The 27268-nt window shown below is 40.1% G+C and overlaps 3 protein-coding genes across 3 annotated transcripts in view; all 3 read right to left on the bottom strand.

The window, feature by feature from the left end:
• Window positions 1–27268, bottom strand: part of LOC120030524 (thyroglobulin-like) — a 133018-nt gene that overhangs the window by 40904 nt on the left and 64846 nt on the right. The gene's annotated exons all lie outside the window — the stretch shown is intronic.
• Window positions 14127–15146, bottom strand: LOC120030704 (equistatin-like). Its single transcript, XM_038976155.1, has 3 exons — window positions 15095–15146; window positions 14295–14426; window positions 14127–14206 (listed from the first exon to the last, which is right to left on the bottom strand). The coding sequence occupies exons 1-3, from the start codon at window positions 15144–15146 to the stop codon at window positions 14127–14129; spliced, it is 264 nt and encodes an 87-aa protein (XP_038832083.1).
• Window positions 24575–25594, bottom strand: LOC120030703 (equistatin-like). The gene is made up of 3 exons (XM_038976154.1): window positions 25543–25594; window positions 24743–24874; window positions 24575–24654 (listed from the first exon to the last, which is right to left on the bottom strand). The coding sequence occupies exons 1-3, from the start codon at window positions 25592–25594 to the stop codon at window positions 24575–24577; spliced, it is 264 nt and encodes an 87-aa protein (XP_038832082.1).

Raw genomic sequence — 27268 nt, 5'->3', positions numbered from 1 at the left:
CTCACAGCTAGCCTTCCGAGAGCTGCTCATCCAGGAGCTTGCTTGCTACAGCAAGTCTACTGCAGCACCTTCTGGCCCCTCTACCTCTGCTGTTCACCTGCCCAGATTCATCTCTGCAGGCATGAATGTGCCTCAGGGCAAAAAGGGCACAGTGGGGAGACGTCGTTGTGCCCTTTGTCACAGGAAATGCCCTATCACCTGCACCACCTGTTCAGTAACCCTCTGCTTTACAGCAGAAAGAGACTGCTATTGGGCATGGCATCAGCAGAACAATATTATGTAGAGGACTGAGGGTCTTCACAATATTGTATATTATACTTTGAATGTGTGTAAATAGTTACCCTTGTTATTTAATTTTTTTTCAAATTTTCAAATTTTTATATTATTATTATTATTTTTTGTTGGGGTGTGTGTTAGAATAGCATTTTAGTATTTTGTATATAGTCATTTAGTTCAAAATGTATCACTGTACCAATTTGGCCATTTGGGTACATTTGGGCAACTTGTGTGGGACACCTGGGTGACTACATGCTCAATGTCATGTAGCTCACTCGTTCCTGAAGATATCGTTTTGAAACTTTTTTCTAATACTGTTGCCATCTTATGTTCTGCATCAGAATTATCCCCAGCATCATATCTGAATGTTTGCCTGTTCTTGTTCAGTTGAAAGATGATGCAACAACAATAAAAACAAAAAACGTATGTTTATTTCCTTGTATTTTCTTCTACCAGATCTATTGTGTTATATTCTCCTACATTCAATTCACATTTCCACAAATTTCAGAGTGTTTCCTTTCAAATGATACCAAGAATATGCCTATCCTTGCCTCTGGGGCTGAGCTACAGACAGTTAGATTTGGGTATGTCTTCAGGCGGAAATTGAGAGAAGGGGGGGGGTATCCCAAAGAAGTTAAGGGTTAATGTCACACGGTCAAGGTTAGGCTTGCACAGATCTGGAGGACCTCAGTAACGTTCCTGACATCCAATTGTGCTTCTAACCCTAACGGTTCTCTCACTGTCACCCAAAAGCACTTGAAATTTAGGTCCTGGCTTCATTATGGGCCTACTTTTTTTCACAGTCGCTGCGCTCAGACCAAGCGAGCTACGGTCAAGCGGGGCATCTCGTTGAACTCGGCATAGCCTAGAGATAATGGTAATGCCATTGCAGGCTCTGTGTGTCTTTATTAAGCACCGCACTGTGTCACTCCATCCTTGATGTGTGTGTGTGAGAGAGAGAGAGAGCTTTACTTTGACATCTGTTTGGAGAAATGCCAGGAGAATGTTACCTGCCCGAATGCCATGTGGTGTGTGTTTTAGTTATAAAATTAACTAGTTATCAAATTATAGGCTGAAAATTTACTTACCCCACTAAAGTAATTCATTTAACTTCTTATGGCTGCAGGGGCAGTATTGAGTAGCTTGGATAAAATGTGCCCATTTCAAACGGCCTCGTACTCAATTCTTGCTCGTACAATATGCATATTATTATTACTATTGGATAGAAAACACTCTCAAGTTTCTAAAACCGTTTGAATTATATCTGTGAGTAAAACAGAACTCATTTTGCAGCAAACTTCCTGTCAGAAAGTGAAAAAACTGAACTCGAGGCTCTGTTCCAGGGCCTCCCTAATCGTTTGCTTGAATTCATTAGTATACATGCACTTCATACGCCTTCCACTAGATGTCAATAGGCTGGTAGAGGTGAAATAGGGTCTCAAGCTCTTTCTATGGTCAAAAGAGACAGCTTGGAATGACAGGACCCCAATTTCCTCTGTTCAGGAAGACGCGGAAGTCATGCTTCTGAAAAGCTTTTGTTATAGACGCCTAATATCTCCGGCTTTGATTTTATTTGATAAATGTGACAATATCATCGTAAAGTATGTTTTTTCAATATAGTTTAATCAGATTATTGAATTTTTCGGGAGTTTTGGCGTGTTCCGTTTTTTGCGTTTGTTGATGATGGAGAGCTTCGCGCCACTTGGCAAGTTTTGCTTGCTCATTCGAGAGGGAAAAATGACATTCTAAATCCAAACAACGATTGTTCTGGACAAAGGACCACTTGTACAACATTCTGATGGAAGATCAGCAAAAGTAGGACCCATTTATGATGTTATTTCCTATTTCTGTCGAAAATGTGTCGTTGTGTTTCCGCTTTGATTTTGGGCGCTCTCTCGCAATAACGTAAGCTGGATGTCGTACTGAAGTTATTTTTAGAATTCTAACACGGCGATTGCATTAAGAACTAAGCTATCTTTAACTTCTTGAGAATACAGGGGGTGCTATTTTCCCATTAGCATAATTTGCTCAACAGATTAAACTGCCTCTTATTCAATTATTGCTCTTACTACATGCATATAAATAAATACCATTGGAAAGAAAACAATCTCTAGTTTCTAAAACCGTTTCAATTTTGTCTCTGAGTGATACAGAAGTCATTTCACAGCACTTTCCATGACCAAGAACATAAAATCAAGATGTGTTATGCTGGCTTCAAAGCTCTGCCTATATATGGTCGTGCCCCCTATGACCCGAAACACACCTCATTCGCCTTCCTCTGGGTGTCAAGAGGACGTCAGAGGAGAAATTCTTTGTTTATCTGGTACTGACGTGAAATAAGACCTATTTCTTTGGCGTGACCGACAACTTCCGGTTTGCTGATTCGCACGAGTTGGAGCTGCGATTGTGTACTGTTTTGCTGGCGTTATGGATGAAAACTATCTCCGTGTCGAATTTTGTTTGATACATGTGACCATATCATCGTAATGTATGTTTTTTCAATATAGTTTAATCAGATTATTTGAATTTTTTTGGGAGTTTTGCGGTGTTCCGTTGTCACAATTTATTTACATTTGAGAGATCTGTGCCACTCGACCGGTACCTGTGCTAAATGGAGTGGGAAAGGAAGATTTCTGAACGGAACCAACGACTCATCTTGACAAAGGACACTTTGATCAACATTCTGATGAAAGATCAGCCATAGTAAGACCCAATTTACGATGTTATATCATATCTGTTGTGCATGTGAACTGGCCGTGGGCGCCTAGCCGAATCTGCCTGGTATAGCTATGCTAATTTAGCGCTACATTTTGTTTTCGTTATAAAACATTTAATAAATCTGAAATATTGTTTGGATTCACCAGATGTTGGGCTTTCAATATCTGTACGCTGTGTATTTTTCTGAAATGTTTTAAGATGAGTAATTCGTTATATGACGTTGGTCTCTGTAATTGTTCTGGCTGGGTCAGCACTATTTCAGATTGCAGCTGCAATGTAGAACTGTGATTTATACCTGAAAAATGCACATTTTTCCCAAAAAAAACTATGCTATACCATAAATATGTTATCAGACTGTCATATTATGAAGTTGTTTCTTGGTTAGTGGCTATATATATTTTTATCTAGTCGAATTAGTGATAGCTACTGACGCAGGAAAAAGCTGTTGGGAGTAAAAAAATCGTGTCCTTTGCTAACGTGGTTAGCTAATAGATTTACATATTGTGTCTTCCCTGTAAAACATTTTAAAAATCTGAAATGGTGGCTTTATTCACAAGATCTGTATCTTTCATTAGGTGGCTTGGACTTGTGATTTAATGATATTTAGATGCTACTATTTAATTGTGACGCTATGCTAGCGATGCTAATCAGTGTGGGGGGGGTGGGGGGTGATCCCGGATCCGGGGTTGAGGCTCGTTAGAGGTTAATTTGCTGTCCAACATGTATTTTTTAGTAAAGTTTATGAATAGTTATTTGATTAGATTAGGTGCCTCTCCAAGATTTCTCCGGACATTATTGCATTTTGCCTACGTATTCACATTGTATAACCACGATTTGTGCCACTAAATGTGCACATTTTCGAACAAACAATATATGTATTGTGTAATAGGATGTTATAGGACTGTCATCTGATGAATTTTGAGAAGGTTAGTGAAAAACGTAATATCTTTTGCTGGTTTATTCGTTATCGCTACTGTTGGCTTGAATCAATGCTGTTGTGTTTTTGGCTATTGTGGTAAGCTAATATAATGCTATATTGTGTTTGCTGTAAAACACTTAAACTGATATAATTCGGTTTAAAATAACAACATTATGATGTCTTTAAAATGTTGGTGAGTAGGTGTGAGGTATGTCACGCTTACCTCCCAGAGCAAAAGCCGTGCTGACAAGCAGAATGATGGTGAATATCGCCATGGTGATCGTCTCCTGAGAGAGAGAAAGAGTAAGATTAGTTGAGCATTTTAAATCTGGAATGGCTGTGGAAACTAGAGGAGAGGTTAAGGAAACCCACTGTAAGGTACAAAACTTAACCAACTGCCAAAGCAGCATTTTCTAAATCCAGTACTGAGGACCCCAAGAAGCGAGTATGGGCAACACGATGCTACTAGTCTTCTGCCAAAACTCAGGTATCATTTCTTCAACCACATACAATAGATTAGCCTGGCACACAGGAATATGTATCCTTCCCAAATGGCTCCTCATTCCTTATGTAGTGAACAACCTTTGACGAGGGCCTACAATGAACTACATAGGGAAAGGGAAGCATTACAGATATTGTCAGACACTACCCATTTACTGCAAAGGTACGGATTAGTCTATGCGCTTAAATTCAGGGGGCCGCTCCACAAAAAGGCACAACTATATATTGTACTACGTTTGACAAGGGGCAAATAACATTTAGGTACCATTTGAGATGCAGATAGTTGATTAAATAATGATGCACTCTCACCTTCTGCACTCTTCCAAGGGATTCACTGGGTGTCTCTCTGTTGTCTGTGAGTTATGGTCTACCTCTTCCACCTCTCCTTTTAAAGGACCTGTCACAGGTGTGACTAGTTGCCTCATTAACCCAACAAGAGATCCTGTTGTCGGGCCATTAGTTAGTGGTGTAAAGCACTTAAGGAGAAATACTTTCAAGTACTACTTAAGTCGTTTTTGGGGGTATCTTTACTTTACTATTTATATTTTTGACAACTTTCACTTCACTACATTCCTAAAGAAAAGAATGTACTTTCTACTCCATACATTTTCCCTGACACCCAAAAGTACTCGTTACATTTTGAATGATTAGCAGGACAGAAAAATGGTCCAATTCACCTACTTATCAAGAGAACGTCCATGGTCATCCCTGCTGCCTCTGACCTGGCAGACTCACTAAATACAAATGCTTTGTTTGTAAATTGTGACTGAGTGTTGGAGTATGCCCTTGGCTATGCGTAATTATATTTTAAAAAGCAAGAAAATGGTGCCGTCTGGTTTGCTTCATGTAAGGAATTTGAAAATATGTATCCTTTTACTTTTGATACTTAAGTATATTTGATCAATTCAATTTAATGTTGATACTTCAGTATATTTAAAACCGAATAATTTTAAACCTTTACTCAAGTAATATTTTACTGGGTGACTTTCACCTTTACTTGAGTCATTTTCTCTGAAGGAACCTTCATAGGCAGTGAAGAGAGTCGTAGAGGAAGATGGGTCCAGTTTAGAGGGATCCTGAGAGGCTCCCTGTGAGTATGCCGAGGCCAATAGAGAGTGATAGGAATAACATGTGTTTCAGTAAGGTTTCTTAGCATTCATAGCCATGGTTATCAACTGTGATGCAGAAATGGAACACAAATCACAGAAAATAGATGTTGTGGTGGTAGCTGCAGAGAACTCCTTGGGTTATGAGATTTTACAGCAGAAGAGTTACAAGGTGTGATGAACGATAGTGTCCCGTTCTCCCAGGCTGCCGGCCTGCTGTAGGATCAGATTGGGCAAAGTAGTGGAATAGTGGTGAGGTTATAATGGGTATAGGATCAGATAGGGTCATGTAGTGGAATAGTGGTGAGGTTATAATGGGTCTAGGATCAGATTGGGCCAAGTAGTGGAATAGTGGTGGGGTTATAATGGGTCTAGGATCTCACACTAGCACGAGCGAGCGAGCGAGCGCACACACACACAAACACACACACATACTAAATTCTCCAATTCAGTTCACCTCGGGATCGGTGTCCCTCCTGCGGGATGGTTGAGCTAACGTGCGCTAATGTGATTAGCCTGAGGTTGTAAGTAACAAGAACATTTCCCAGGACATAGACATGTCTTTTTCGGGCAGAAATCTTAACTTCTTGTTAATCAAACTGCACTGTCCAATTTACAGTAGATGTTACAGTGAAAAAATGCCATGCTATTGTTTGAGGAGAGTGTACAGTTATCTACTTGAAAATGTATATATTGACCAATTAGGCACATTTGGGTAGGCTTTATACAACATTTTGAATAGAAATGCAAAACTTTGCTAATACACTGCTGCAATCTAGCAGCCAAAATATAAATTGTGCCTAGTCAGATAATGTTTAATAAGTCAGATAATGTTCATTAACAAATTAGGCACATTTGGGCAGTGTTGATACAACATTTTGAACAGAAATGAAATGGTTCATTGGATCAGCGTAAAACTTTGCACATACAATGAACCCCATCTAGCCAAAATCTAAATTCACCTGGGCTGGAATAAAACATTATGGCCCCTGTTTTCGAGACAGATGCATGATAATTGTCCATTCTAAATCAAAACAAATTGCACACATTTAGTACATTTAAAGACAAGATTAAATCAAGAATAGTCTGATGGGTGACAATATTAGCCCATCAGTTGTGAATGATGCCCAGTGGAATTCAAGAAACAGCACATACCTTTTTTTGGGCCACTTTTTCAAATCATAGTGCCACACCTCATGTAGCTGAGCCCATAGGCCTATATGTTTTATTTTACCTTTATTTAACTAGGTAAGTCAGCTAAGAACAAATTCTTATTTTCAATGACGATCTAGGAACAGTGGGTTCAGAGGCAGAACGACAGATTTGTACCTTGTCAGCTCGGGGATTCAATCTTGCAACCTTTCGGTTACTAGTCCAACACTCTAACACTAGGCTACCCTGCCGCACCATATGTTTTGATAAGGTTTGTATCACAACTAAAGTGGCCAAATAACTTGTTAAAATGAAGCCCATTAATCCTCTTTACAATGGGTGTAGAGCCTAACTGGAATATATTTGCAGCGCGTGAGTTTCTCATTTGGGGAAAATCATTTTCACTCTAAATTTGCAGCTTGATGATAAAAGCAAAATGAAAAGCTGAAAAGTCTTGAGTCAATAAGTATTCAACCTCTTTGTTATGTCAAACCTAAACAAGTTCAGGAGTAAAGATGTTCTTATCAAGTCACATTATAAGTTGCATGGACTCACTCTGTGTTCAATAATAATGTTTGACATGATTTTTGAATGACTACCTCATCTCTGTACCCCACACATATAATTATCTGTAAGGTCCCTCAGTCGAGCAATGCATTTCAAACACAGATTCAACCACAATGACCAGGGAGTTTTCCAATGCCTTGCAACCAAGGGCACCTATTGAAAGATGGGTAAAATAAAAAAAAGCAGACATTGAATATCCCTTTGAGAATGGTATTAATTACACATTGGATGGTGTATCAATACACCCAGTCACTACAAAGATACAGGCGTCCTTTCTGTCCGGAGACTGAGATGGACATTGCAACATATTGATTTTGTGGTCATTTAACCATTTCATTGTGGATTTTGATGTGTGCTTGGGGGTTATTGTCTTGCTTGAAGATCCACTTGCAGCCAATGTCAGCATCCCGGCAGAGAGAACTAGTTTTTTTGGGGCTATAATGTCCTTGTACTTGGTACCAAGTTTATGATGCCGTTGAGCTTAAAAAGGGCCACAGAACCAGGGAAGCAAAAAAGCTTCATAAACGTGAAAGATGCAGAACCATATTTTACTGTAGGTATGAGGTACTTCTCTGCACATGCTTCTGTTTTTCCACACCAAAACCACCGCTGAAGTTCATGACTAAAGAGCTCTATTTTCATGTCATCTGACCATAGCACCGCCTGGAGTTTGATAAATGGCACTTGGATTGGAACCGATGCCATTTCCTCCTTAAAGGGATAGTGCAATATTTTGGCAATTACAACCTTTTTCTTCTAACCCAGAGTCAGATTTTGTCTCTGCATGAAATATGAAGGACTTTGAAGGTAGTTTTTCCAGCGATCGCTAACTAGCGTCAGCGCAATGACTAGAAGTCTTTGGGATCTGCTCTCAGAGTTAATAATTGTGCTGAAGCTGCAGTAGTTAATTTAAAAACTTCCTTCAAACTAAAGAAAGACGGCTAAATTGCCAAAATCTCACAATATCCCTTTAAAGATATTGACCCGGAAGTGGAGTGACGTCGTGTGTTTATGTTTGAGAGTTGAGCAAGACTTGAAAAGTACCGTGAGTTTGTTGATATCCTGTATTGAAAACAGATTGACCCGTCTTCAATTTGATCGATTATTAACGTTTACAAATACCTTAAGTGGTATTACAAAAGTACTTTTTTTTAAAGATATTTTGTCGTGATTTTGCGCAAATTGAAGGCTGTTTTTCCTGGTACAACGGCGCCAAATAAATGGACAATTTGGATATATATGGACGGAATTAATCGAACTAAAGGACCATTTGTGATGTTTATGGGACATATTGGAGTGCCAACAAAAGAATCTCGTCAAAGGTAATGCATGTTTCATATTTTATTTCTGCGTTTTGAGTAGCGCCGGCATGGTTGAAATTGTCAACAAAGAGAGTGTAGCCATTGCACTATCATCAGATAATAGCATCTTATGCTTTCGCCGAAAAGCCTTTTTGAAATCTGACATGTTGGCAGTAGAGAAAACCCCACTAAATGAATTTTTTCTACTTGAAATGTGATTACTTTTCCTAGAGTGACCCCAACATTAGAAAAAGTGTAACATCGCCTTTGTTCATATTTCCATGAAAGCTGTACACCACCAGTGTACAAATAATTGTATTATGTATTGTTGTAATATCATTGATTTCTGTGACTGTTTTCTGTGACACTGATACTAATTGCTGATAGTAATCTCTTTGTCAAAAGGTCGCTGTCCTTTCTGGCAGAATATGCCCAGCAAGTCGGCAAAGTATTGCATCAAGATATGGGTGGCCTGTGACGCACAATCCAGCTACGCTCGGAAGATGCAAGTCTACACGGGGAAGCCGACCAGTGGAGGCCCGGAGAAGAACCAGGGGATGCGGGTTGTGCTTGATGTGACAGATGGACTGAGGGGGCACAATGTCACATGTGACAATTTCTTCACCTCTTATGAACTCAGCCACTAGCTCCTGGAGAGGAAGATCAGCATGGTTGGCGCAGTTAGAAAGAACAGGCCTGAGCTCCACCCTGCACTCCTCGCAACAAGGGGGAGAGAGGCCTTCTCATCAACGTTTGCCTTCACCCCCACCCCCATTCTAGTTTCTTACCTACCAAAGAGGAACAAGAATGTGGTCCTCTTCAGCAAACTGCCCAAAGCAGCTGAGATCAGTGATCAAAAGGACAGGAAGCCAGCCATCATCCTAGACTAAAACCACAGCAAAGGAGGCGTGGACAACCTGGACAAAATGATTGGAACTGACAGCTGCAGGAGGATGACTGCCCGCTGGCCCATGGTCATCTTCCATAACATCATTGATGTGTCCCCTACAATGCCTTCGTTATATGGAACAAGATCAACCGTACCTGGATGCCTGATGAGAGTAACAAGAGGAAGTTTTTCCTGGAGCAGCTGGGAAAGGCACTTGTAACCCCACAAATTCAAAGAAGGGAGTTCCTCCTAACAGCCTCTGCAGCGCTTGTGAAAGCTGTTCAGTGGGCTGAATCTTGTCCTGATCCACCTGAGGCTGCAGCTGGGGCAGGCAAGAGGAGGAAATTCCAATTCTGCCCCCAAAGAGGGACTGTAAAACAAATACTATGTGCTGCACATGTGAGAAATACAACTGCAAAGTCCATGCACACACTTGCATACTGTGCTACATGCTAAATAGAGTTGATTGATTTATGTTGTTTGCATTTTTGTTTTGTATCTATTATCCTATTTTATTCTTATTTATTGTTGTTGTTTAAACACCTTGTGGGTGTGGGCAATAGTTAAAAAAATGGGAGGAGACTAGTATTTTGTAGTTGAATTCCTCATTGTACAGTATATAAGAATATATCACTATGTTGCCAAAAAAGTTCAAGACTTGTTTCGCTTAAATAAAATATTTTTTTCAAAACTACTTTCTGCACATTTCTGCTACTTTCTTAGGCTATACAAGTGCTATCTCTTGCTAACAAAAATATGTTTACACCTACGCAGTACCTTTAGCAATAATAATAATAAACCTCTACTTTGGTAAAGAAAACAATTATAACAGGTCTGTTGTAAAAAAGAAACGAGAGGTGTCCACTGATTAAATGCAGTCTTTCTGCAATGTGAAGAGGTAAAACCCAGATGTTTCTTTATGCAAAATAGATTTGGAGTTTAAAAATCAATTAAGCTGCTTTATTTTAGGGGTTTAGCGAAGGTGGGTCATTTTTTACCCTTAGGACAGGGAGAGTATTTTAAACAATAGTTAAAAACAAGTTCTTATTTTCAATGACTCCCTAGGAACAGTGGGTTAACCTCTTTGGGCTGCAGGGGCAGTATTGAGTAGCCTGGATAAAAGGTGCCCATTTCAAACGGCCTCGTACTCAATTCTTGCTCGTACAATATGCATATTATTATTACTATTGGATAGAAAACACTCTCTAGTTTCTAAAACCGTTTTTGAATTATATCTGTGAGTAAAACAGAACTCATTTTGCAGCAAACTTCCTGACAGGAAGTGGAAAATCTGAAATCCATGCTCTGTTCTAGGGCCTGCCTATAAATGTGCTTGATATTTATTAGTATACATGCACTTCATACGCCTTCCACTAGATGTCAACAGGCAGTGAGAGAAGAAATGGAGTGTATAACATCATCTGAGGTCGAATAAAAGCTCATGGCATGACGTGACCCCAATTTCCTGTTTTCTGGAGCGCGCGAGAAGTGACCTGGTATTGCCTTCTGTAAAGCTCTCGTTATAGACGACTAATATCTCCGGCTTTGATTTTATTTGATACATGTGACAATATCATCGTAAAGTATGTTTTTTCAATATAGTTTTATTAGATTATTGAAATTTTTTCGGGACGTTAGGCGTGTTGCTTTGTCTGCGTATGTTCAGGAAGGAGAGCTTCGCGCCACTTTGCTAGCTTTCCGTGCTAATTGACTGGAGAAGAGGACATTCTAAATCCAAACAACGATTGTTCTGGACAAAGGACCCCTTGTACAACATTCTGATGGAAGATCATCAAAAGTAGGACCCATTTTATGATGCTATTTCATATATCTGTCGAACATGTGAACTAGTAGTTTGCGCCCAGATTTTGGGCACGCTCTCGCCATAACGTAAACTGCATGTCGTAATGAAGTTATTTTTAGAATTCTAACACGGCGATTGCATTAAGAACTAGTGTATCTATCATTTCCTATACAACATGTATTTTTTAGTAATGTTTATGAATAGTTATTTGGTCAGAATATGTGAGTGTCAGAAAAATATCCGGACGTTGTGGGAAAAAGATGCTACGTTAGCACAATGTATAACCACTGATTTCAGCTCTAAATATGCACATTTTCGAACAAAACATAAGTGTATGTATAACCTGATGTTATAGGACTGTCATCTGATGAAGCTTATCAAGGTTAGTCAAAAATTATATATCTTTTGCTGGTTTGTTACGATCGCTAACTTTCGCTGCTGGTAAATGGCTTGTGTTTCTGGCTATTGTGGTAAGCTAATATAATGCTATATTGTGTTTTCGCTGTAAAACGCTTAAGAAATCGGAAATATTGGCTGGAATCACAAGATGCCTGTCTTTCATTTGCTGTACACCATGTATTTTTCAGAAATCTTTTATGATGAGTATTTAGGTATTTGACGTTGGTGTCTGTAATTACTCTGGCTGCTTCGGTGCTATTTCTGACGGTAGCTGTGATGGTAGCTGCAATGTAAAACTGATTTATAGCTCAAATATGCACATTTTTCGAACTAAACATAGATTTATTGAATAACATGTTATAAGACTGTCATCTGATGAAGTTGTTTCTTGGTTAGTTTGGTTGGTTCTTGGTTAGTTAGGTTGGTTTTGTGCATGCTACCTGTGCTGTGAAAAATGTCTGTCCTTTTTTGTATTTGGTGGTGAGCTAACATAAATATACGTGGTGTTTTCGCTGTAAAACATTTTAAAATCGGACATGTTGGCTGGATTCACAAGATGTTTATCTTTCATATGCTGTATTGGTCTTGTTAATGTGTGAAAGTTAAATATTTCTAAAAAATATATTTTGAATTTCGCGCCCTGCACTTGAAGTGGCTGTTGTCATATTGCGCCCGGCTTCGGGCTTGCAGCCCAAAGAAGTTAACTGCCTTGTTCAGTGGCAGAACAACAGATTTTTACCTTGTTAGCCTTGGGATTCAAACTTTCAGCCTTTCGGTCCAAGTCCAACGCTCTAAGGATCAGCTGTCAGAGCAGCTTACCGTGCACTGCACCTGTACACAGCCCCTCTGTAAATAGCCCATCCAACTACCTCATCTCCATATTATTTGTTGCTCTTTTGCACCCCAGTATCTCTACTTGCACATCATCTGCACATCTATCAATCCAGTGTTAATATTACATTTTAATTATTTCACCACAATGGCCTATTTATTGCCTTACCTCTCTAATCTTAGTTCATTTGCACACACTGTACATAGATGTTTCTATTGTGTTGACTGTATGTTTGTTTATCCCATGTGTAGCTGTTGTTTTTGTCACACTGCTTTGCTTTACCTTGGCCAGGGCACGGTTGTAAATGAGAACTTGTTACTGGCCTACTTGGTTAAATCAAGGTAATATAAAATGCTGTGGTAGCCATGCTGGTTAAGTGTGCCTTGAATTCTAAATAAATCACTGACAGTGTCACCAACAAAGCAGCCCCACACCATCACACCTCCATGCTTCACGGTGGGAACACCACATGCGGAGAACATCCGTTCACCTAGTCGGCGCCTCAAACCAAAAATTTGGACTAAGACCAAATGACAGGTTCCCACAGGTCTACTCATTGCAGCAGAGGTAACTACAGTGTGTCTTCCTTTCCTGTGGTGATCCTCGAGAGCCAGTTTCATCATAGCGCTTGGTTTTTGAGACTTCACTTGAAGGTTCAAAGTTCCGCATTTTCTGACCTTCATGTCTTAAAGTAATGGACTGTTTCTCTTTGCTTATTTGAGCTGTTCATGCCATAATATGGACTTGACATTTAACATGTAGGACTTAGTATACCACCCCTACCTTGTCACAACACAACTGATCTGCTCAAACACATTGAGGATAGAAATTCCACAAGCACACCTGTTAACTGAAATGCATTCCAGGTGACTACCTCATCTAGTTGAGAGAATGCCGAGTTTGTAAAAAGCTGTCAAGGTAAAGGGTAGCTACTTTTTGATTTGTTTAAGACATGATGCCATAGGTGTTATTTCATAGCTGTCTTCACTGTTCTACAACATAGAAAATAAAACCCTGGTATGAGTAGGTGTGTTCATTTGGGACTGGTTCTGTAACTATAGTAGATCTAGCCTGTAGAAGCTATTGGGATCCTCCTCTTTTTAATAGAAGCCATCAGGCTGTTTTCACACAATTGCATAGGTTATAGAAATGTTGTGCAACATGAGCTCATGAAGTGATTTAGATTTGCTTTGATGTCAGAGTGATTAGAGGGACAATAGAGTGCTGAGTACCAGGCAGTTAGCAAGTGTGGTAGAAGACTACTAATGACCATCAGCAGCATCAGAGCTTGGAGAAGCTCAATTACTAAATGGTCACGTGGAATTTGACTGCCTTCATGTCCTGTAACTGCCGGTGTGGTGGTAATACAGTCACCATAACAGTCCTACTCCTTCCTCCACTTCCCAGAAATGGACCAGTTCAGATACATTGTTCAACATATCACACCAACAAGGAAGTAAGTAAATCAACAGTTTAATATCAGGATTTCTCCATGCGAATCAGTTCCTGTAGTACAGTAAAGACAACTGTTCGTCTTTTCAACGTCTTCATTCCAACGCCTTTCACCTACAATTATACAAAAAACATCATCAATAATCAGCTGCAAAGTAGTAACATTTAGTGAATGAGTATGTATATACATGCACCTTGGTGGAACAGTTGCTAGCAGTTGCTAGCAGTGCCTGGTGGAGTATCACTACCCGGGACCTTCTGTCCAGTACTGGTCACACACCAACAGTGACCTACCAGAAAGACATGTTGCATATACAATATATACACATTGAAGTGTCACATTAAACTGAATTGAGAATTTTGTGCGGCCGTGTTAACCTGTAGATCCCCAACATTGCTCAGGGGTGTATTGGCCATTGTAGTCACACGTGGGGACGTAGGCTCCAATTGAGCCATTTAAAGCGGCATCTCTAGCATCCTCACATGGGGTCTTGGGTCGTATCATAGCATCTGGACACAGGTAACATACATTGTAATGTGACCATAACATTGCAGGACAATATACATTTCTGGACATACATTCTGGAATCTTGGGGTGCGTCCACTATGTGCCCTATTCAGAAGTAGTTTATACGGAATAGGGTTCCATTTCAGATGCAACCTAGGTACTTCCTGTCTAAATATTGAAGTTCTGCTACTTGTTTAAAAGGCCTGTAGAGTCAAATTCCAGTTTCGTAGAAGAGCTGATGAAACTAAGACTGGAAATTGTATCAGTGTTATTTCCTGTTAGTTGCTAGACAATATAATCAAACAAACCGTTCATATCAGAATACCTCAGTCCCGCATCTAGACACCAATATACATCTCTGGAACTAGAGGAGTGGCAGGTAGCCTGCTGTTTGAGAGTTGGGCCAGTAGTTCAAATCAGTGAGCTGACTAGTTGATATATCCGTCTATGTGCCCTTCAGCAAGGCACAACCTTCATTTCTCCAGTGTCAAGGTTGATAATGGCTGACCTCTCAGAGGGTGTCCCATGGAGAACCGGTTATGAATAGAAACACATTTCCAAATCACACCTGCGTATTAACACCTACATGTGTGTGAAGTAGGACAGAGCAACACCAACAAATGTTTTTATTAAAATGTAGGTGAGTAAGTGTGAGGTATGTCACGCTTACCTCCCAGAGCAAAAGCTGTGCTGACAAGCAGAATGATGGTCAATGTCGCCATGGTAATCGTCTCCTGAGAGAGAAAGAGTGTAAGATTAGTTGAGCATTTTAAATCTGGAATGGCTGTGGGTACTAGAGGAGAGGTTAAGGAAACCCACTGTAAGGTACAAAACTTAAGCAGCATTTTCTAAACCCAGTACTGAGGACCCCAAGAAGCGAGTATGGGCAACACGGTGCTACTAGTCTTCTGCCAAAACTCAGGTATCATTTCTTCAACCACATACAATAGATTAGCCTGGCACACAGGAATATGTATCCTTCCCAAATGGCTCCTCATTCCTTATGTAGTGAACAACCTTTGACGAGGGCCTACAATGAACTACATAGGGAAAGGGAAGCATTACAGATATTGTCAGACACTACCCATTTACTGCAAAGGTACGGATTAGTCTATGCGCTTAAATTCAGGGGGCCGCTCCACAAAAAGGCACAACTATATATTGTACTACGTTTGACAAGGGGCAAATAACATTTAGGTACCATTTGAGATGCAGATAGTTGATTAAATAATGATGCACTCTCACCTTCTGCACTCTTCCAAGGGATTCACTGGGTGTCTCTCTGTTGTCTGTGAGTTATGGTCTACCTCTTCCACCTCTCCTTTTAAAGGACCTGTCACAGGTGTGACTAGTTGCCTCATTAACCCAACAAGAGATCCTGTTGTCGGGCCATTAGTTAGTGGTGTAAAGCACTTAAGGAGAAATACTTTCAAGTACTACTTAAGTCGTTTTTGGGGGTATCTTTACTTTACTATTTATATTTTTGACAACTTTCACTTCACTACATTCCTAAAGAAAAGAATGTACTTTCTACTCCATACATTTTCCCTGACACCCAAAAGTACTCGTTACATTTTGAATGATTAGCAGGACAGAAAAATGGTCCAATTCACCCACTTATCAAGAGAACGTCCATGGTCATCCCTGCTGCCTCTGACCTGGCAGACTCACTAAATACAAATGCTTTGTTTGTAAATTGTGACTGAGTGTTGGAGTATGCCCTTGGCTATGCGTAATTATATTTTAAAAAACAAGAAAATGGTGCCGTCTGGTTTGCTTCATGTAAGGAATTTGAAAATATGTATCCTTTTACTTTTGATACTTAAGTAAATTTGATCAATTCAATTTAATGTTGATACTTCAGTATATTTAAAACCGAATAATTTTAAACCTTTACTCAAGTAATATTTTACTGGGTGACTTTCACCTTTACTTGAGTCATTTTCTCTGAAGGAACCTTCATAGGCAGTGAAGAGAGTCGTAGAGGAAGATGGGTCCAGTTTAGAGGGATCCTGAGAGGCTCCCTGTGAGTATGCCGAGGCCAATAGAGAGTGATAGGAATAACATGTGTTTCAGTAAGGTTTCTTAGCATTCATAGCCATGGTTATCAACTGTGATGCAGAAATGGAACACAAATCACAGAAAATAGATGTTGTGGTGGTAGCTGCAGAGAACTCCTTGGGTTATGAGATTTTACAGCAGAAGAGTTACAAGGTGTGATGAACGATAGTGTCCCGTTCTCCCAGGCTGCCGGCCTGCTGTAGGATCAGATTGGGCAAAGTAGTGGAATAGTGGTGAGGTTATAATGGGTATAGGATCAGATAGGGTCATGTAGTGGAATAGTGGTGAGGTTATAATGGGTCTAGGATCAGATTGGGCCAAGTAGTGGAATAGTGGTGGGGTTATAATGGGTCTAGGATCTCACACTAGCACGAGCGAGCGAGCGAGCGCACACACACACAAACACACACACATACTAAATTCTCCAATTCAGTTCACCTCGGGATCGGTGTCCCTCCTGCGGGATGGTTGAGCTAACGTGCGCTAATGTGATTAGCCTGAGGTTGTAAGTAACAAGAACATTTCCCAGGACATAGACATGTCTTTTTCGGGCAGAAATCTTAACTTCTTGTTAATCAAACTGCACTGTCCAATTTACAGTAGATGTTACAGTGAAAAAATGCCATGCTATTGTTTGAGGAGAGTGTACAGTTATCTACTTGAAAATGTATATATTGACCAATTAGGCACATTTGGGTAGGCTTTATACAACATTTTGAATAGAAATGCAAAACTTTGCTAATACACTGCTGCAATCTAGCAGCCAAAATATAAATTGTGCCTAGTCAGATAATGTTTAATAAGTCAGATAATGTTCATTAACAAATTAGGCACATTTGGGCAGTGTTGATACAACATTTTGAACAGAAATGAAATGGTTCATTGGATCAGCGTAAAACTTTGCACATACAATGAACCCCATCTAGCCAAAATCTAAATTCACCTGGGCTGGAATAAAACATTATGGCCCCTGTTTCGAGACAGATGCATGATAATTGTCCATTCTAAATCAAAACAAATTGCACACATTTAGTACATTTAAAGACAAGATTAAATCAAGAATAGTCTGATGGGTGACAATATTAGCCCATCAGTTGTGAATGATGCCCAGTGGAATTCAAGAAACAGCACATACCTTTTTTTGGGCCACTTTTTCAAATCATAGTGCCACACCTCATGTAGCTGAGCCCATAGGCCTATATGTTTTATTTTACCTTTATTTAACTAGGTAAGTCAGCTAAGAACAAATTCTTATTTTCAATGACGATCTAGGAACAGTGGGTTCAGAGGCAGAACGACAGATTTGTACCTTGTCAGCTCGGGGATTCAATCTTGCAACCTTTCGGTTACTAGTCCAACACTCTAACACTAGGCTACCCTGCCGCACCATATGTTTTGATAAGGTTTGTATCACAACTAAAGTGGCCAAATAACTTGTTAAAATGAAGCCCATTAATCCTCTTTACAATGGGTGTAGAGCCTAACTGGAATATATTTGCAGCGCGTGAGTTTCTCATTTGGGGAAAATCATTTTCACTCTAAATTTGCAGCTTGATGATAAAAGCAAAATGAAAAGCTGAAAAGTCTTGAGTCAATAAGTATTCAACCTCTTTGTTATGTCAAACCTAAACAAGTTCAGGAGTAAAGATGTTCTTATCAAGTCACATTATAAGTTGCATGGACTCACTCTGTGTTCAATAATAATGTTTGACATGATTTTTGAATGACTACCTCATCTCTGTACCCCACACATATAATTATCTGTAAGGTCCCTCAGTCGAGCAATGCATTTCAAACACAGATTCAACCACAATGACCAGGGAGTTTTCCAATGCCTTGCAACCAAGGGCACCTATTGAAAGATGGGTAAAATAAAAAAAAGCAGACATTGAATATCCCTTTGAGAATGGTATTAATTACACATTGGATGGTGTATCAATACACCCAGTCACTACAAAGATACAGGCGTCCTTTCTGTCCGGAGACTGAGATGGACATTGCAACATATTGATTTTGTGGTCATTTAACCATTTCATTGTGGATTTTGATGTGTGCTTGGGGGTTATTGTCTTGCTTGAAGATCCACTTGCAGCCAATGTCAGCATCCCGGCAGAGAGAACTAGTTTTTTTGGGGCTATAATGTCCTTGTACTTGGTACCAAGTTTATGATGCCGTTGAGCTTAAAAAGGGCCACAGAACCAGGGAAGCAAAAAAGCTTCATAAACGTGAAAGATGCAGAACCATATTTTACTGTAGGTATGAGGTACTTCTCTGCACATGCTTCTGTTTTTCCACACCAAAACCACCGCTGAAGTTCATGACTAAAGAGCTCTATTTTCATGTCATCTGACCATAGCACCGCCTGGAGTTTGATAAATGGCACTTGGATTGGAACCGATGCCATTTCCTCCTTAAAGGGATAGTGCAATATTTTGGCAATTACAACCTTTTTCTTCTAACCCAGAGTCAGATTTTGTCTCTGCATGAAATATGAAGGACTTTGAAGGTAGTTTTTCCAGCGATCGCTAACTAGCGTCAGCGCAATGACTAGAAGTCTTTGGGATCTGCTCTCAGAGTTAATAATTGTGCTGAAGCTGCAGTAGTTAATTTAAAAACTTCCTTCAAACTAAAGAAAGACGGCTAAATTGCCAAAATCTCACAATATCCCTTTAAACAGTAGAGAAAACCCCACTAAATGAATTTTTTCTACTTGAAATGTGATTACTTTTCCTAGAGTGACCCCAACATTAGAAAAAGTGTAACATCGCCTTTGTTCATATTTCCATGAAAGCTGTACACCACCAGTGTACAAATAATTGTATTATGTATTGTTGTAATATCATTGATTTCTGTGACTGTTTTCTGTGACACTGATACTAATTGCTGATAGTAATCTCTTTGTCAAAAGGTCGCTGTCCTTTCTGGCAGAATATGCCCAGCAAGTCGGCAAAGTATTGCATCAAGATATGGGTGGCCTGTGACGCACAATCCAGCTACGCTCGGAAGATGCAAGTCTACACGGGGAAGCCGACCAGTGGAGGCCCGGAGAAGAACCAGGGGATGCGGGTTGTGCTTGATGTGACAGATGGACTGAGGGGGCACAATGTCACATGTGACAATTTCTTCACCTCTTATGAACTCAGCCACTAGCTCCTGGAGAGGAAGATCAGCATGGTTGGCGCAGTTAGAAAGAACAGGCCTGAGCTCCACCCTGCACTCCTCGCAACAAGGGGGAGAGAGGCCTTCTCATCAACGTTTGCCTTCACCCCCACCCCCATTCTAGTTTCTTACCTACCAAAGAGGAACAAGAATGTGGTCCTCTTCAGCAAACTGCCCAAAGCAGCTGAGATCAGTGATCAAAAGGACAGGAAGCCAGCCATCATCCTAGACTAAAACCACAGCAAAGGAGGCGTGGACAACCTGGACAAAATGATTGGAACTGACAGCTGCAGGAGGATGACTGCCCGCTGGCCCATGGTCATCTTCCATAACATCATTGATGTGTCCCCTACAATGCCTTCGTTATATGGAACAAGATCAACCGTACCTGGATGCCTGATGAGAGTAACAAGAGGAAGTTTTTCCTGGAGCAGCTGGGAAAGGCACTTGTAACCCCACAAATTCAAAGAAGGGAGTTCCTCCTAACAGCCTCTGCAGCGCTTGTGAAAGCTGTTCAGTGGGCTGAATCTTGTCCTGATCCACCTGAGGCTGCAGCTGGGGCAGGCAAGAGGAGGAAATTCCAATTCTGCCCCCAAAGAGGGACTGTAAAACAAATACTATGTGCTGCACATGTGAGAAATACAACTGCAAAGTCCATGCACACACTTGCATACTGTGCTACATGCTAAATAGAGTTGATTGATTTATGTTGTTTGCATTTTTGTTTTGTATCTATTATCCTATTTTATTCTTATTTATTGTTGTTGTTTAAACACCTTGTGGGTGTGGGCAATAGTTAAAAAAATGGGAGGAGACTAGTATTTTGTAGTTGAATTCCTCATTGTACAGTATATAAGAATATATCACTATGTTGCCAAAAAAGTTCAAGACTTGTTTCGCTTAAATAAAATATTTTTTTCAAAACTACTTTCTGCACATTTCTGCTACTTTCTTAGGCTATACAAGTGCTATCTCTTGCTAACAAAAATATGTTTACACCTACGCAGTACCTTTAGCAATAATAATAATAAACCTCTACTTTGGTAAAGAAAACAATTATAACAGGTCTGTTGTAAAAAAGAAACGAGAGGTGTCCACTGATTAAATGCAGTCTTTCTGCAATGTGAAGAGGTAAAACCCAGATGTTTCTTTATGCAAAATAGATTTGGAGTTTAAAAATCAATTAAGCTGCTTTATTTTAGGGGTTTAGCGAAGGTGGGTCATTTTTTACCCTTAGGACAGGGAGAGTATTTTAAACAATAGTTAAAAACAAGTTCTTATTTTCAATGACTCCCTAGGAACAGTGGGTTAACCTCTTTGGGCTGCAGGGGCAGTATTGAGTAGCCTGGATAAAAGGTGCCCATTTCAAACGGCCTCGTACTCAATTCTTGCTCGTACAATATGCATATTATTATTACTATTGGATAGAAAACACTCTCTAGTTTCTAAAACCGTTTTTGAATTATATCTGTGAGTAAAACAGAACTCATTTTGCAGCAAACTTCCTGACAGGAAGTGGAAAATCTGAAATCCATGCTCTGTTCTAGGGCCTGCCTATAAATGTGCTTGATATTTATTAGTATACATGCACTTCATACGCCTTCCACTAGATGTCAACAGGCAGTGAGAGAAGAAATGGAGTGTATAACATCATCTGAGGTCGAATAAAAGCTCATGGCATGACGTGACCCCAATTTCCTGTTTTCTGGAGCGCGCGAGAAGTGACCTGGTATTGCCTTCTGTAAAGCTCTCGTTATAGACGACTAATATCTCCGGCTTTGATTTTATTTGATACATGTGACAATATCATCGTAAAGTATGTTTTTTCAATATAGTTTTATTAGATTATTGAAATTTTTTCGGGACGTTAGGCGTGTTGCTTTGTCTGCGTATGTTCAGGAAGGAGAGCTTCGCGCCACTTTGCTAGCTTTCCGTGCTAATTGACTGGAGAAGAGGACATTCTAAATCCAAACAACGATTGTTCTGGACAAAGGACCCCTTGTACAACATTCTGATGGAAGATCATCAAAAGTAGGACCCATTTTATGATGCTATTTCATATATCTGTCGAACATGTGAACTAGTAGTTTGCGCCCAGATTTTGGGCACGCTCTCGCCATAACGTAAACTGCATGTCGTAATGAAGTTATTTTTAGAATTCTAACACGGCGATTGCATTAAGAACTAGTGTATCTATCATTTCCTATACAACATGTATTTTTTAGTAATGTTTATGAATAGTTATTTGGTCAGAATATGTGAGTGTCAGAAAAATATCCGGACGTTGTGGGAAAAAGATGCTACGTTAGCACAATGTATAACCACTGATTTCAGCTCTAAATATGCACATTTTCGAACAAAACATAAGTGTATGTATAACCTGATGTTATAGGACTGTCATCTGATGAAGCTTATCAAGGTTAGTCAAAAATTATATATCTTTTGCTGGTTTGTTACGATCGCTAACTTTCGCTGCTGGTAAATGGCTTGTGTTTCTGGCTATTGTGGTAAGCTAATATAATGCTATATTGTGTTTTCGCTGTAAAACGCTTAAGAAATCGGAAATATTGGCTGGAATCACAAGATGCCTGTCTTTCATTTGCTGTACACCATGTATTTTTCAGAAATCTTTTATGATGAGTATTTAGGTATTTGACGTTGGTGTCTGTAATTACTCTGGCTGCTTCGGTGCTATTTCTGACGGTAGCTGTGATGGTAGCTGCAATGTAAAACTGATTTATAGCTCAAATATGCACATTTTTCGAACTAAACATAGATTTATTGAATAACATGTTATAAGACTGTCATCTGATGAAGTTGTTTCTTGGTTAGTTTGGTTGGTTCTTGGTTAGTTAGGTTGGTTTTGTGCATGCTACCTGTGCTGTGAAAAATGTCTGTCCTTTTTTGTATTTGGTGGTGAGCTAACATAAATATACGTGGTGTTTTCGCTGTAAAACATTTTAAAATCGGACATGTTGGCTGGATTCACAAGATGTTTATCTTTCATATGCTGTATTGGTCTTGTTAATGTGTGAAAGTTAAATATTTCTAAAAAATATATTTTGAATTTCGCGCCCTGCACTTGAAGTGGCTGTTGTCATATTGCGCCCGGCTTCGGGCTTGCAGCCCAAAGAAGTTAACTGCCTTGTTCAGTGGCAGAACAACAGATTTTTACCTTGTTAGCCTTGGGATTCAAACTTTCAGCCTTTCGGTCCAAGTCCAACGCTCTAAGGATCAGCTGTCAGAGCAGCTTACCGTGCACTGCACCTGTACACAGCCCCTCTGTAAATAGCCCATCCAACTACCTCATCTCCATATTATTTGTTGCTCTTTTGCACCCCAGTATCTCTACTTGCACATCATCTGCACATCTATCAATCCAGTGTTAATATTACATTTTAATTATTTCACCACAATGGCCTATTTATTGCCTTACCTCTCTAATCTTAGTTCATTTGCACACACTGTACATAGATGTTTCTATTGTGTTGACTGTATGTTTGTTTATCCCATGTGTAGCTGTTGTTTTTGTCACACTGCTTTGCTTTACCTTGGCCAGGGCACGGTTGTAAATGAGAACTTGTTACTGGCCTACTTGGTTAAATCAAGGTAATATAAAATGCTGTGGTAGCCATGCTGGTTAAGTGTGCCTTGAATTCTAAATAAATCACTGACAGTGTCACCAACAAAGCAGCCCCACACCATCACACCTCCATGCTTCACGGTGGGAACACCACATGCGGAGAACATCCGTTCACCTAGTCGGCGCCTCAAACCAAAAATTTGGACTAAGACCAAATGACAGGTTCCCACAGGTCTACTCATTGCAGCAGAGGTAACTACAGTGTGTCTTCCTTTCCTGTGGTGATCCTCGAGAGCCAGTTTCATCATAGCGCTTGGTTTTTGAGACTTCACTTGAAGGTTCAAAGTTCCGCATTTTCTGACCTTCATGTCTTAAAGTAATGGACTGTTTCTCTTTGCTTATTTGAGCTGTTCATGCCATAATATGGACTTGACATTTAACATGTAGGACTTAGTATACCACCCCTACCTTGTCACAACACAACTGATCTGCTCAAACACATTGAGGATAGAAATTCCACAAGCACACCTGTTAACTGAAATGCATTCCAGGTGACTACCTCATCTAGTTGAGAGAATGCCGAGTTTGTAAAAAGCTGTCAAGGTAAAGGGTAGCTACTTTTTGATTTGTTTAAGACATGATGCCATAGGTGTTATTTCATAGCTGTCTTCACTGTTCTACAACATAGAAAATAAAACCCTGGTATGAGTAGGTGTGTTCATTTGGGACTGGTTCTGTAACTATAGTAGATCTAGCCTGTAGAAGCTATTGGGATCCTCCTCTTTTTAATAGAAGCCATCAGGCTGTTTTCACACAATTGCATAGGTTATAGAAATGTTGTGCAACATGAGCTCATGAAGTGATTTAGATTTGCTTTGATGTCAGAGTGATTAGAGGGACAATAGAGTGCTGAGTACCAGGCAGTTAGCAAGTGTGGTAGAAGACTACTAATGACCATCAGCAGCATCAGAGCTTGGAGAAGCTCAATTACTAAATGGTCACGTGGAATTTGACTGCCTTCATGTCCTGTAACTGCCGGTGTGGTGGTAATACAGTCACCATAACAGTCCTACTCCTTCCTCCACTTCCCAGAAATGGACCAGTTCAGATACATTGTTCAACATATCACACCAACAAGGAAGTAAGTAAATCAACAGTTTAATATCAGGATTTCTCCATGCGAATCAGTTCCTGTAGTACAGTAAAGACAACTGTTCGTCTTTTCAACGTCTTCATTCCAACGCCTTTCACCTACAATTATACAAAAAACATCATCAATAATCAGCTGCAAAGTAGTAACATTTAGTGAATGAGTATGTATATACATGCACCTTGGTGGAACAGTTGCTAGCAGTTGCTAGCAGTGCCTGGTGGAGTATCACTACCCGGGACCTTCTGTCCAGTACTGGTCACACACCAACAGTGACCTACCAGAAAGACATGTTGCATATACAATATATACACATTGAAGTGTCACATTAAACTGAATTGAGAATTTTGTGCGGCCGTGTTAACCTGTAGATCCCCAACATTGCTCAGGGGTGTATTGGCCATTGTAGTCACACGTGGGGACGTAGGCTCCAATTGAGCCATTTAAAGCGGCATCTCTAGCATCCTCACATGGGGTCTTGGGTCGTATCATAGCATCTGGACACAGGTAACATACATTGTAATGTGACCATAACATTGCAGGACAATATACATTTCTGGACATACATTCTGGAATCTTGGGGTGCGTCCACTATGTGCCCTATTCAGAAGTAGTTTATACGGAATAGGGTTCCATTTCAGATGCAACCTAGGTACTTCCTGTCTAAATATTGAAGTTCTGCTACTTGTTTAAAAGGCCTGTAGAGTCAAATTCCAGTTTCGTAGAAGAGCTGATGAAACTAAGACTGGAAATTGTATCAGTGTTATTTCCTGTTAGTTGCTAGACAATATAATCAAACAAACCGTTCATATCAGAATACCTCAGTCCCGCATCTAGACACCAATATACATCTCTGGAACTAGAGGAGTGGCAGGTAGCCTGCTGTTTGAGAGTTGGGCCAGTAGTTCAAATCAGTGAGCTGACTAGTTGATATATCCGTCTATGTGCCCTTCAGCAAGGCACAACCTTCATTTCTCCAGTGTCAAGGTTGATAATGGCTGACCTCTCAGAGGGTGTCCCATGGAGAACCGGTTATGAATAGAAACACATTTCCAAATCACACCTGCGTATTAACACCTACATGTGTGTGAAGTAGGACAGAGCAACACCAACAAATGTTTTTATTAAAATGTAGGTGAGTAAGTGTGAGGTATGTCACGCTTACCTCCCAGAGCAAAAGCTGTGCTGACAAGCAGAATGATGGTCAATGTCGCCATGGTAATCGTCTCCTGAGAGAGAAAGAGTGTAAGATTAGTTGAGCATTTTAAATCTGGAATGGCTGTGGGTACTAGAGGAGAGGTTAAGGAAACCCACTGTAAGGTACAAAACTTAAGCAGCATTTTCTAAACCCAGTACTGAGGACCCCAAGAAGCGAGTATGGGCAACACGGTGCTACTAGTCTTCTGCCAAAACTCAGGTATCATTTCTTCAACCACATACAATAGATTAGCCTGGCACACAGGAATATGTATCCTTCCCAAATGGCTCCTCATTCCTTATGTAGTGAACAACCTTTGACGAGGGCCTACAATGAACTACATAGGGAAAGGGAAGCATTACAGATATTGTCAGACACTACCCATTTACTGCAAAGGTACGGATTAGTCTATGCGCTTAAATTCAGGGGGCCGCTCCACAAAAAGGCACAACTATATATTGTACTACGTTTGACAAGGGGCAAATAACATTTAGGTACCATTTGAGATGCAGATAGTTGATTAAATAATGATGCACTCTCACCTTCTGCACTCTTCCAAGGGATTCACTGGGTGTCTCTCTGTTGTCTGTGAGTTATGGTCTACCTCTTCCACCTCTCCTTTTAAAGGACCTGTCACAGGTGTGACTAGTTGCCTCATTAACCCAACAAGAGATCCTGTTGTCGGGCCATTAGTTAGTGGTGTAAAGCACTTAAGGAGAAATACTTTCAAGTACTACTTAAGTCGTTTTTGGGGGTATCTTTACTTTACTATTTATATTTTTGACAACTTTCACTTCACTACATTCCTAAAGAAAAGAATGTACTTTCTACTCCATACATTTTCCCTGACACCCAAAAGTACTCGTTACATTTTGAATGATTAGCAGGACAGAAAAATGGTCCAATTCACCCACTTATCAAGAGAACGTCCATGGTCATCCCTGCTGCCTCTGACCTGGCAGACTCACTAAATACAAATGCTTTGTTTGTAAATTGTGACTGAGTGTTGGAGTATGCCCTTGGCTATGCGTAATTATATTTTAAAAAACAAGAAAATGGTGCCGTCTGGTTTGCTTCATGTAAGGAATTTGAAAATATGTATCCTTTTACTTTTGATACTTAAGTAAATTTGATCAATTCAATTTAATGTTGATACTTCAGTATATTTAAAACCGAATAATTTTAAACCTTTACTCAAGTAATATTTTACTGGGTGACTTTCACCTTTACTTGAGTCATTTTCTCTGAAGGAACCTTCATAGGCAGTGAAGAGAGTCGTAGAGGAAGATGGGTCCAGTTTAGAGGGATCCTGAGAGGCTCCCTGTGAGTATGCCGAGGCCAATAGAGAGTGATAGGAATAACATGTGTTTCAGTAAGGTTTCTTAGCATTCATAGCCATGGTTATCAACTGTGATGCAGAAATGGAACACAAATCACAGAAAATAGATGTTGTGGTGGTAGCTGCAGAGAACTCCTTGGGTTATGAGATTTTACAGCAGAAGAGTTACAAGGTGTGATGAACGATAGTGTCCCGTTCTCCCAGGCTGCCGGCCTGCTGTAGGATCAGATTGGGCAAAGTAGTGGAATAGTGGTGAGGTTATAATGGGTATAGGATCAGATAGGGTCATGTAGTGGAATAGTGGTGAGGTTATAATGGGTCTAGGATCAGATTGGGCCAAGTAGTGGAATAGTG

Source organism: Salvelinus namaycush, chromosome 36, assembly GCF_016432855.1.
Source record: "Salvelinus namaycush isolate Seneca chromosome 36, SaNama_1.0, whole genome shotgun sequence".
Taxonomy (NCBI): domain Eukaryota; kingdom Metazoa; phylum Chordata; class Actinopteri; order Salmoniformes; family Salmonidae; genus Salvelinus; species Salvelinus namaycush.
Note: the sequence above shows the minus strand (reverse complement) of the source record. Positions and strands in the feature narration are given on the sequence as shown.